This window comes from Prionailurus bengalensis, chromosome B4, assembly GCF_016509475.1.
Source record: "Prionailurus bengalensis isolate Pbe53 chromosome B4, Fcat_Pben_1.1_paternal_pri, whole genome shotgun sequence".
Lineage (NCBI taxonomy): Eukaryota > Metazoa > Chordata > Mammalia > Carnivora > Felidae > Prionailurus > Prionailurus bengalensis.
The window spans coordinates 30,180,162-30,192,920 of NC_057358.1; the positions used below are offsets into that span (position 1 = coordinate 30,180,162).

Sequence of the window (12,759 nt, forward strand, 5' to 3'; positions counted from 1 at the left end):
CAAACCCAAACGGTCCTTTTTCCCCTTGATACTGAATTTCCTTATCAAACTCTGTGTTTTAACCAGTGGAACTGCCAACCAGCTAGTTTCTGCCTAGTCATCTAGTCTTTCTCTATTTTATATATTCCATTCCTGTTCTGCTACTAAATCCTGTCATATTTTCATTAAAAAAAAAAAATATGTTGGTTGGTCCTGCCTTGTGGTCCTCATTTCCTTTTGGTATTACTCTGGTCTGCACCCTCCTGGCCAGGGTGCTAACTGGTCTGGTTGGCTTGTCAGACCCCAGTTATGAATCTATACCATCTATAACTGCCAATTCACTTTCCATAAAAATTTTTTTTTTGCAATGTCATTCTTAAGCTCAAAAATATTCCATTGCTAAGTAAAATAAGCCAGACACAAAAGGACAAATATTGTATGATTCCATTGATGTGGGGTATGGAGAGGATTCAAATACACAAAGAGAGGAAGTAGAATGGTGGCCACAGGAACTGGTGGGAGGCAGGAATGGGGAGGTGGTATTTAATGGGTACAGAGTTTCAGTTTGTGATCATGAAAAGCTCTGAAGATGGAGTGTGGTGATGGCTGCACAATAATGTGATTGTACTTCACACAACTTAATTGTACACTTAAAATGGCCAAAATTATAAATTTTATGTGATGTGTATTTACCACAATAATAAAATAAAGAGAGCTTTAAAAAATTTCCATGGCCCCCCGTTATTTATAGGACTATATAAAAAGTCTATCCAGCCTTTGAAATCTTCATTTTGGTTTCATTCTGTTTATCTAATTTTGTTTCCTCTTACTGACAGCATATTTCAGTGAATCCATCTTTTTGTATACCCTAGATACAACCCTCATCATTATCTTTGCTCAAAATGTTCCTGCAGCCCCTTATCCTCCTGTTGACAGAGGTAAGTTCTGCTGAAATTTTAAAACCCATCTTAAACTCTTCATGAAAACTTCTGAAACTATTCTAGCCTTTATTCCAAACTCTCCCTTGTCAGAAATATGATTGCATGTGCAGAAAGTAGCACACAGTTTAGCGTTAAATTGTTCTCTCCATGCTTTAAGATTGGTTATCTTGCATCCACAGCTAGATTATAAATTTCTCAAAAGCAACAAACAGCATCAGGGGCATCTGGGTGGCTCAGTCAGTTAAGCATTCGACTTCGGCTCAGGTCATGATCTCAGAGTTCGTGGGTTCGAGCCCTGCGTTGGGCTCTGTGCTGACAGCTCAGAGCCTGGAAGGAGCCAGCTTTAGATTCTGTGTCTCCCTCTCTCTCTGACCCTCCCCTGTTCACTCTCTGTCTCAAAAATAAATAAACATTAAAAAAAAAAAGCAACAAAGAGCATCAGATCTTTTTACATCTTCTGCAGCAGTCCAAGTAGCTTCTGAGCATAAGGAGAGTATCAATCATTGATTAATTGATTGGCCACTTAATAACAAATCATTCAATTATGCTCCTTTCAAAACTGTACACCTCAATCAAGGACATGCATAAGAATGATAACCTATTTTTCTTTGAAACAACTCAATTCTGCATAATATAACTAAAATTTAGCTTAAAAAATATAGCCATCCTAAATGAGAGGCATGCATTTAATGAGATTAAACTGTGTCCATGTTATCAGCTGGTCCTTAAGAGTTAATTGCTCAGATACTTTCCAGTGAGTTGTACATTCCAGGTCATGCCATTTCTTTATCCAAGCATTCAGTCCCGGCTCGGAATTATGCATGTCCTGTCTTCCATACTGCAGCCTTGAAAGCCTCTCTTCATTTTACCCCATTTGTGACAGGCATAAATAATGGAATAAAAAACTTTCTTATGGGGGTGGGATGGAGGGAGGCTTTCTTTCATTCTGTTCCCTCCACTAGGAAGTCCCCATTATCTTGCCCTTCCCACTACCTAAACCACTACAAACCTTGAGCCATTTTTGAATGCTACAATTTTCCCAATATTTCCCACTAGGCATGGTTTTCTTTCTATGAGACTCTTCTTTAGCACTTCATGTGCATTTCTCTATATTGATGACCCTATGCAGCTCCTTGGATTGCTGCTACTGGCCTCACCAAATTTTGTCTTTGAGGACATGAGCCAAGTCATATTTAAATTTTTTCTATGACTCCTTGAGCCCGGCTTTCTATGGTATTTACTTAACAAATATTTGATAAATGAATCAACTTATTAACACAATAAAGGCAACTGCCATTTTTCTCAAGCACCCTTTCCTGTAATTCAGTCACAGTAGCTGCTCTTGGCTGGGACCTGGATACAATAAATTCAATGAGGATTAAAAAAAATTATAAAAAGTATTTTACTGAGGGTCTATGAAATTGTAGTGCTAAAAATAGAAGTCACATTTTTGGTCACTGTGGTCACACCTGTCTGATTCAAAATCAGCTTTTATAAAGAAAATGTTTAGCTAGTAATAAGTACCAGATGTTACCATTTGGACAAAAACACAATTAACTTGAATATTGTAAGGAGAGCACAACTTTTACCAGATTAACGTCCTTTCTCTAATGCAGACTTGGCTAAAGCAGAGTTTACATATCAACAAACCTAGTGATGCCCAGTCCCCATTCTGCTAACATATCCACAGTACAGTTAGACCCTTGTTCCTTCTATAAGTCTGCCTCATCCAAAAAAGAACAGTGAAGAGGCACATTGATTTGCCTTTAACTAAAAATTAGCACTTTTAACAATGTTAAATAACAATTATTAATTCAACAATTTAATAACTCACTTTTAGCAATGATTAGGAGAAAAGTTACACTAACATTTCAAGGTTTGAACAAGATGCTAAGATCTAGTTCTATTCTTCCATAGCAGGCTTGCTCAGATGTGCTTTAGCCTGGCTACATGTCAAATCCTTTGGAAATAGTGTTGCCAAATTTAGCAAACAATCAAAGAAAAACAACAAAACAGGAAACAGGATGCTAGACTAAATTAGAATTTAAAATAATGAATAATGTTTTAGTATAAGTATGTCCCAAATATTGCATGGGACATACTTATACTAAAAAATTCTTTGTCATTTATCGGCATCAAATTTAACTGGACATTCTGTATTTTACCTGGCAACCCTGTTCGAAAACTTAAAAAGCAATATTAGATGGAAGGGAGAGATGAGTTCTGTGGTGGGGAATTAAGGTGATTCTTTTCATTGATATATTATGATAAAAGTATACAGTTTTAATAGGAAAACTGAGATATACTGGTAAATCAAATACTCTGTTTTAGAGAATGAGAGGGATCATGATAACTGAATTTGATGGGTGAAACTGAGTGAGCATAATTTAATCTTCCCATGATGACTCAGGATATTGTGGCACCTGAGATCATCCCTCCAAACTTTGATTAACATAGGAACACACTGATGTGAGCAGAAGCACCAGTTAAGACACTTCTGGTTAACAAACACAAGTTAAACGAGTTTGTGGTATGTTCTCATACATCAAGCAGTAATCCTCCAAGATTATCTTCCCCACATATCCATATTTGCCAAAATGATGAAGCCTGCTTTGTCAAAATAATGAAAATGCTCCTTTGGCAATCACCTTTAAAACAGAATGGTTTTTGCTCCAATCTTGTTTTCTTTATATCTCTACATGGTGATCACACTGTATACTCTGGCTTCTCTAGGATTATTGTATTTCTAAAAAATAATTTCTGAATACAAAAATTAGGTTAAAACTTAAGGGCTCTGGAGACTTTGGAAGTCGAGTGATGTGTTCACAGGATAACTTAATTCAATAGTTTTTGTTTGTTTTAATTCAGTTTGAGTTAGGAATTGCCAACTGAAGAGGAGAGGGTGATATTTTGAAATTCAGTCATTTGTGGATAAAACTGCAATTCATTCATCCATTCATTCATTAAAAAATAAATGTATTGAGCACTTGTTCCAGGCATACAGGATACAATAGAAAGTAAGGCAAACATGGCCCCTGCTTTCACGGATCTTACAGTCCAGCAGGGACACTGCAGCCTTGTTCTCTTGCATTAGTCTCTATTCTGAGGGGACTAGGGCCTCTGAAAGCCGAAAACTATCTGCTTCTGGTCATCAAGAAGAAAACTCTGCTTGCTGGGACTTTGTCCTAGGTTCAGTTCATGGAGTACCATTCACTGTGTAATTTACTGGGTACCATTTAGTTAACACTGACTCTAGGCCAAGTGTATTATAAATACTTTCAATTTAATCTTCATTACAGCTGAATTAAGGTTAATCTTACTGACCAGGAAATGGAGTTCAGAGGGACAAAATGTCTTGCCCATGGTCTCACATTCACCAAGTGGACAGTTGAGAGCGAGGCCTGGATAGATGTCTGCACACTTTCTGTCCACGTGACCATCCTTATAACATGCTGCCTTCCCAAAAATCTGCCTTGGTCAGTTATTTGGAGATTGTAACTACCTTACTAGAGAGAAGTATCTAAAATATATCAGGGGTCATGATAAAAATATTAGCGCTATGAACTTAAAAGCAGTATCTTTTTTGGGAAAAAATAGCTCCTTAAAATAATAGTAAAATAAAATATGTGTGAAAATAGTGTATGCTATTTTAGATATCTATGTTTAAATAAATAAACTAGACATTTAATTAGTCCTTTAACGTTGAGTCATGTAACATTTTTGGTTTTAAAAATCCAATAAAGTATTTGCCTTCTTCACATGTGAAGACTCACACACCTAGAATGAACTCTCAGGGAAATCCTTGTGAAAATGGAAAGAGAGGTTCAAATTTAAGTATTTTTTTTTTGAACTAAAAGGAGAACTTCAGAAATCAGAGTTTAGACTACTACGTTTGGAGTCTTTACAAAGTTACGTCTTCTTCTTTTTTTTTTTTTTTTTTTTTTTTGGTGCAGTAACATTAGATTAGAAATGAGCCAGAAATTATTTCCACCCTGACCTCAAATGGCCTTGTTTCTACAAATTTATGAGCAACTTCTGAAATTTGTAATTCTCTGAAAATGACCTAGAACTTTTCTCATGTAACTGCTGATCAAAAATAAAGCCAAGGTTATATCTAACTTTTCAACATCCCTTCTTCCTCCAAACCTCTCTCCACCCAATTCCTGCCTCCAAGGCCTTGAACTTTCTTAGTCTTAGATCCTGAAACAATAAACAAACCTGTCTCTGGTATGGAAATAAATATGATTTTGGTAAAATCAGGTGTCAGTTATTACTTGCCAAAATGGACTCTCCTATAAACAAGGATAGTTTTTTTCTCCTTAGTTTTTTCTTGTGGCGCTCTTGTCCAAATGGCTTGTAATTTCATTGAAAATTGCCCAGGTGGTGGGGCTTTTGTTTTTGTTTTTGTTTTTGTTTTTTAAATTCAGTAGTTTCCTTGTCTCGATATAATTATCCTACAAAGGATAAAAATAAAAACAATAGTACTAGCATTCATGGAAGAAAAGATTAAATGTCCTAACTATGTACACTAACATAATATTAAAAGATAGTTCAGAGACTTTTAAAAGTGGTTCACTTTTAATTACTTTTTGGTGAATCAGTTACTGATTCCATTTAACTTTTAAACTTACACTGAAGGTTACATTGTACTGCTGTGTGTGTGTGTGTGTGTGTGTGTGTGTGTGTGAAACCTTTGCAATGTATTTACTTAAATGGTGAGGAATTGTGGCCTGACTAGTATTTACTTCAGAATACAGAATGGTGGCACAGGAAGATCAGTGAATCGCCAGAGAAATGAAGTGAGAGTGACAGTGACGACAGTTCTTTTACTTCCAGCTCTGTCCCGAGCTAGCCCACTTTTTTAGCCATTTCGTGCCTCCAGAGTACACCTTCATCTCTCAAATGGGTATAATCCCTCTACTTACATCAATTTAACAGAGATTTTTTAAGTCCTGTGAATGTCAGAAGAAACAAACAAAAAGAGAGGAAACATTGACCGATCAATTTCTAATATTAGTGTATGCATTCAACAATAGAGGGATAGATATTGAGACAAAAAGTTGTCCAGGTAGAGTGAGTGAAGAGAGAAATTCTCATAAGTTAAACTCCTTCTTGACTGTGGCTGACAGAGCCACCCATAGGCATCAAAATGAAAAAGGTGGAGAGCATGCCATACAGTAATTTTTCATTGCAAATCGACTAAGCACCTGTCAGTGTGCCCTGCACCCAGGAAACAGAGATGAAAAGCACAGTGCTCACCATCATGGAGCTTGGAGTCAAGTGGAAAGGTGTCGCTTAGCACCAGGCTGTGCTGAGCACTTTATATCCATGAGCTACTCCATTATCACAACAATCCTGCATGGTGCATGATGACTGTTTTCTAGTTGAGATCACTAAGGCTTTGAAAGACAATAAATTCCCTCACAAAATAAGCTAGTGAGGAGTATCAACAGGATTTGAATGCAGATGTCTAAACTCAAAGCATATGCCTTTAACCACCAACTGAAAATGACCAGATTTATATAAAGAAAACGACCAGCTTTATATAAAATTATAAAATTCCCATTCCTAAAATTATAAAAACTCCCTATATTGCAAAGCTTACATAAATCAAAACTGGGCCATCTTCAAGCTGGAACTCACCTGTTATCTTGCAGCCATAGACTTCAAACCTCATAGATATGCCAGTTTCCCAAGTCACCGGTTTGATTCGGACAAATCGAGTTATTAGTGGTTTAGGGAAAACTCCAAACACAACATCTGTGGGGTTGGTGTTTCCCTGAAAGATCTATATAGAAAAAGAAAGGGTCCTTTAATGACAGACTCTTCAGATTTAAGACAAATACAAAAATATGTTTCCACAAATGCCTATAAAAATTATTTATAATTTCAGCATTGCCCATCAAAGGTTGAGGTGGCATTAGTAATTTGTCATGTTATTTTTTTCAAATGATGGCAATCAGAAGAAATCACGTGTAATGTAGAATGTTGTCCTAATCATCCATTCAATTTTCTGAGATCCTAGAGACTCCAAAAGCACTATTACAAAGACAACATTTGTTAAAGGCTACCTAAAAAAGGCTATCCAAAAAAGTTGGACATTATTAACTTTATCATAAGGACTTACATAATACTATAGATGGTGCATGGGAACTCACTCTATTTTACTTTCCCAGGAACCCCCAGAAGGAGTACTTTTTGAGTTCAGTGTAGGGTCTGGCTTTAAAAAAAAAAAATTTTTTTAACGTTTATTCATGAGAGACAGAGCACAAGCGGGGAAGTGGGGAGAGAGAGACACACACAGACCCTGAAGCAAGCTCCAAGTTTTGAGCTGTCCGCACAAAGCCCAACATGGGGCTCAAACCCACGAACTGTGAAATCATGACCTGAGCTGAAGTCAGATGCTTAACCAACCGAGTTACCCAGGTGCCCCCATAGGGTTTGGCTTTTTGAAAATTCTAGGTTGTATTCCCAGCTACAGCACTGTGTCAAGTAGCTTCCCCTCTTTTAACTCCATTTCTTGATGGGAAACTTTATCCCTGACACCAACTAAGTAATGATCTTTCATCTTTTTTGGACATTAGTAAAATTATGTTTTAGCAGTCAAAATCAACACTGAGTTATAAATGATATGTAACTGGAAATCAGCTTTTCCAGGGCTCCTGCTTCTAGTTTTAAAAATGAGCCATTTTATTTTAAGAAAGATGAGGCTTGTAACTGCAAATGTAGTAAGTGCCAGTCATGAATGAGTTTCCCACAAGGATGTGTTGGGACTACTTTTCCTGGGCGTGGCTCCACTGCTGTGTTCTTCAACAGGTTCCATGCTGGAACATCCGGCACTAGACCCACCTCAGGAGGAACTGAAAGCCTCTATTTCCCTGTCTTTCACTTTGGCCCTGAACTGGGGATATCCCGTGTCAAAGTAAATCAGCTAGTGCTCTGCTTCTTACACAGCCACACCATATTCCTATTATGTTGTGTCACTTGAGCATTACTGAGCCCATTGGAGGCCTGGAGATTCCTCCCCACATTTCCAGGTAAGTTCTCAGAGGAGAACCACAATTTCCCAAGACTTGTTCTTCCCCTGGGAGAAAGGACTTCTAAAGGTCGAGCTGATGTTTTTACTTCATTTAGCTTAAGTGGCCTGTGTGACTGAAGGTGGTCAAATGCTTTACAAAGTTGGCCGTTAGCCTGATCCCTCTCCAGAGATGGTTTAATATCATAATTTATCCTCGCCTGTGATGGCCTTTGGATTTCTGTCCTACTTCAGCAAATCTCTCTGGGAAACAATCTGTGTGGGAGCATTTTTGTGTGACAGAGAAGAATGGGCAGCTGCCAGAGGAAGCAGAGTCCCAAGCCATATAACGCTTGAAGGGTCAACAAGTCCACTTCAGGGAGAGCCTGACAGTCAGTTAAGAGCACTGCATGCCCCGGCACAGGCTGGGGGTGAACTCTGGCTCACACTGAGGGGACTTCACATTTGCTGAAAACCATGGAGGTACATACATTCCACTCAACATAAAGAGGGCTGCTGGCCTTGTCATTGGCTAAGAAAGCAGGGAAAGGGGTAGGGGTCAGTGTCTGAGAGGCTGCAAAGTAAAGGGAAAGGAGGGTGGACAACAATAACTGGACACCAGGTGGACGTCTGGCTTGCATTTAGGTTCAATATAAGTGCTCAGATGGATGTCGCACCTATATCTTTGCTGAATCCTTCTTTATTCTTTCTGCCTCCCACTCTGGAAGCCCTTCCATGTGCCAGGATGTTCCCGATAGTGGACCTAGAGTGAGCTCTGTGCATTGTCAGACACCCCCTCAGAACCTGGTGTGTGCTCTCGGACAGCCCCTTCTGGGCCATGCCAATGACTGATGGCCAGTGGCTGATGAGGACACCGTGGAGAAGTAGCACTCATGTTTTAAAGAAATGGCCTGAAGGCCTGAGGTCAGTTCTCCTTACTCTCCTTGCTGTATCCTGGGCATTAGTATCTTGTTTGTTTGTTTGTTTGTTTGTTTGTTTGTTTGAAATTAAAGCATGTCTTCAAAAATATGTCAAGATTAAGTCATGAAACTTAGGGTCAAATTTTACTTGCTAAAGCTTCACAAATGTTGGCTGTGAGGATTTTTCTTCCCCAGATGGAGGACTGGTTCCATGTCCTCCAGGGCTAGTCAGTGGCCTTGAACTTGCTGTCCATAGACCTTCCCTCCCACAGGGCAACTGTCTATATATCTACTTTCATTTTGTCTGCCCTAAATAAGAGTGGGGGCTTTGCAGCTAATCAAAAGGAATTAACAGTTCTCTCACTTCACACTATGGCTCTTCTTAGCTCCAGACCCAGAAGGAGAAAATCAGGCCATGCATGCTCAAAACAGAGACAAGGACTTGTTAATTGGCCTCTTCCCAAATCCTGAATTTCAAGTTACCTGGATCTTTGCTACTATCCTTATCATTTCTGTGCATTTTATTTGGCCTTCAGGGCAAGCTTTTAGTTTTGGGGAAACAGTGAATATGAGATCTCAGAAATCTTTTGATGAGTAAATCAGAGCAAGCATAACTTCAAATACGCAGGCTGAGAAAAACAACTCAGCTCCAAATGATTTAGGGTAGGGCACCCAGGGCAGGGCATGGTTGGTGTGTCTTCTTTTGTTAAGAGCAGTGAGGAGGTAACATCATGTCATTTGTGTGATCTGAGGGAACACTGTGAACTGCCTTTCTTCTATTCATTTTCACATAAACGGCCAAACACTCTTGTAAATTAGTTTGTGAGCCACAGAGGGTAGATGAAAAGGAGTTTTCTAAAACCAGCCCATGACTGAGAGGAAGAAAGAAGGAATCTATGAAAGACAATGAAGAAACACGGGGAAGCAAAACAGAACAACTCCTCAGGTTCTAAAAAGACAGTGCTTATCCTATACATGCTCAGTGTCCCCACGGGAGGGTTAAAGTGATTCTTGAGTCTAACACTTAATTTGGCTGGTATTGACTTTTCTAGGAAGCATCTGTATAATTTCCTCTTGGCTTCTGGATCTGGGAACATGAGACCCCTCCACCCCCACCCCTTGGTCAGATATAAACCTCAAATTGCACTTTTCATTTTAAATCAATCCCAGACTAAACCAGGCCAGACAGAAAGCTCCCAAACAAACAAGTAAAAATTGATCATCCGTTTCAAAGACTGAATTGGTTGAGGGGCTGACAGCGAAACTTACGACAGGTTTATTTCCTTCCTTTATGGTGATCCAGTCTTCCCCATTGGAGCTAATGTCTATTCTGTAAGTCTTGACATAATATTTCTTCTTGGTTTCCTTTGAAATGGCTCCCTGTGTCCCGACAGCAGTGACAAAGCGCAGAAGGCCCAAGTCTACCTGCAAAACAATACAAGCTTAGTCAATCATTCACCCTGCACCATCATAACCTGAAACATCTTTTCCCGTGGGTTCCACAGTGCAGTTTTCAGCCACCTGAGAGTTATAGGTCCTACTTCCACCTGGCATCAACATCCCCTAACTTCTCCATTTCATTCCTTCTAAAGAAAGGCATGGCTAGGATTAAGACAGCAATTGTCCGAGTTTGGCAGTTCCAGGAAGAGACTGCTACAACCACAATTGCTTGATCTTGGTACAAAAGTGAACACTGGTTTCAATATCATTTTGCTATATTTTCTAAGAGATTAAAAATTCTTTCCAAACAATGCATTGGTATGTGTTATTTTACAATTAGAAAAGATAAGATAAAATTAGAAAAGACAAGATAAACTTGCAAATTGGATGTTGGAGAGGCTTGGACTAAAACTCAGGTCTAATGGGCTCCCATTTCTCATCACTCTTCAGCATCTGTCCCCTTCCAGACAGAAACAAGAGGACTTTGAAAGCACTAGGAGTGCTGTGGTTTGGAGAATGGGCCAGAGACTTATAATCTGGAATGGAGGGGAGACCAGGAAGGCAAAGTAAGGATATCTGTTTCATCTTTAGATTTCTTCCTTCCCCATATCTTCCCATGGCCTCTCTTGCAGTTCAGCTCAAGAGGCAAGTGGATTCCAAGGCATCATCTGGGAAGGACTGATGCCTCCAAGTGACAATGGCTAGAGTTCACAAGCTCCTACTGTAAGTTTTCAGTGGAGAAGTTCCTCAACATTGGAGCCTCGTCTTCATCTCTCACTAGACTGTCTCGTACCCCTGAAGGTTGGGCTACTTGGAAGGCATCACAGCAGTGATGACAGAGGGTGACCAAAGCCTGAAGGTCCACAATTTCCTGGCAGAGGTGTGCAGTGGCTTGGGTTGTTCCTGCGACCCTGTGATATGAGTGGGTGGGACAAAGATCTAAGCATCGGGCCCTCAAATGTCTAGTATTGGTTCTGCCACTAGCTAGCTGTTGGGCCTCGGACAAATCACTACAACTTTAATGACTTTAGATTTCCAGTTCTTCGTCTGTTAAATAAAAGAGTTGGGCTAGATAACCTGGAAGGCCCCTTTCAACTCTGACTTCTTATGATTCCATGTTCTCTGTAAAGTAAAATACTGTTGACCCTTGAACAATGAGGGGGGTTAGGGGCTCTGACCTGCTCCATAGTTGAAGATCAGTGTATAACTTTTGACTCCCCCAAAACCTAACTACTAATAATCCACTGTTGACCAGAAACCTTACAGATAATATAAATAATTGATACACACATAGTTTATATGTTATATGTGTTATATACTGTATGCTTACAATAAAGTAAGTTGCAGAAAAGAAAATGTTATTAAGGAAATCATAAGGAAATACACCTCCAGTACAATACTATAAAAAATACACTTTTTAGTGTACCCCCATAGTTCAAACCCATGTTGTGTAAGGGTCAACTACAGTGTTTTTTTTTCTTTTACTTCCCTTATTTCCATCATTAATAACCAAGAATAATCTTTAAAAACAAATTTAGTTCATTTATTTATTTTAAGAGAGAGTCAGTGTGAGTAGGAAATGGGGCAGAGAGAGAGAGGAAGAGAGAGAGAGAATCCCAAACAGACTCCACACTGTCAGTGCATAGCCTGATGTGGGGCTTGAACTCACCAAACTGCGAGATCATGACCTCGCATGCTGAAACCGAGAGTCAGACGCTTAACTGACTGAGCCACCCATGTGCCCCAATAACCAAGAATGATCTTAAAACAAAAATCATTACTTGTTTCTATAGATTAGAAATGTTTTCAGTTTCCTTTTAGGGATACATTTGATTATTTGTTTAAAATAGTTTTCCTCCATTTGTCATACCCTCTATTGTATTTCTGTATAATGCAAATACTTTAAAGAAATGATACAAATATATGGCAAATACTTTTGAAAGTTTTAAAAAAAATGTTTATTGATTTATCTGGAGAGAGAGAGATAGAGTGCAAGCAGGGGAGGGGCAGAGAGAAAGGGAGAGAGAGAATCCCAAGCAGGCTCCACACCATCAGTGCAGAGCCTGATGTGGGGCTTCAACCCATGAGCCATGAGAACATGAGCTGAAGTCAAGAGTTGGATGCCCAACCAACTGAGCCACCCAGGCACCCCTGGCAAATACTTTTTAAAGGACACAGAAAGTAATTGCACATCACAACTGCTTAACAGTAACAAGATGTTTCAACAGTACATTCATTATTAGGTAAGAGAATGCCATTTTTCCAATGAAAATAGCAACAAAAGCCAAAAAAAAAAAAAAAAAAAAAAAAAAAGAAAAAGAAAACAACCCCCTCCCCTGCAGTATACCCTCTACCTACCACCAAAACGTCTGAATCCTGCTTTCCACTTACTACATGACAACCCAATTTTCAGAAAACAAAATTTCAATTAACCCTCCAGTCCTATAGGCCATGGACACCTAAA

General features: G+C 39.1%; 1 protein-coding gene across 6 annotated transcripts in view; it reads right to left on the bottom strand.

The window, feature by feature from the left end:
- The window catches only part of NRP1 (neuropilin 1), a 138,629-nt gene that overhangs the window by 31,088 nt on the left and 94,782 nt on the right, over positions 1 to 12,759 (bottom strand). For all 6 annotated transcript variants that reach the window (XM_043563164.1, XM_043563163.1, XM_043563162.1 and 3 more), the window contains 2 exons: positions 10,125 to 10,280; positions 6,564 to 6,708 (listed from right to left, as the gene is read on the bottom strand). In XM_043563164.1, the coding sequence (XP_043419099.1) occupies positions 6,564 to 6,708; positions 10,125 to 10,280 (301 nt within the window). The remainder of the gene's footprint in view (positions 1 to 6,563; positions 6,709 to 10,124; positions 10,281 to 12,759) is intronic.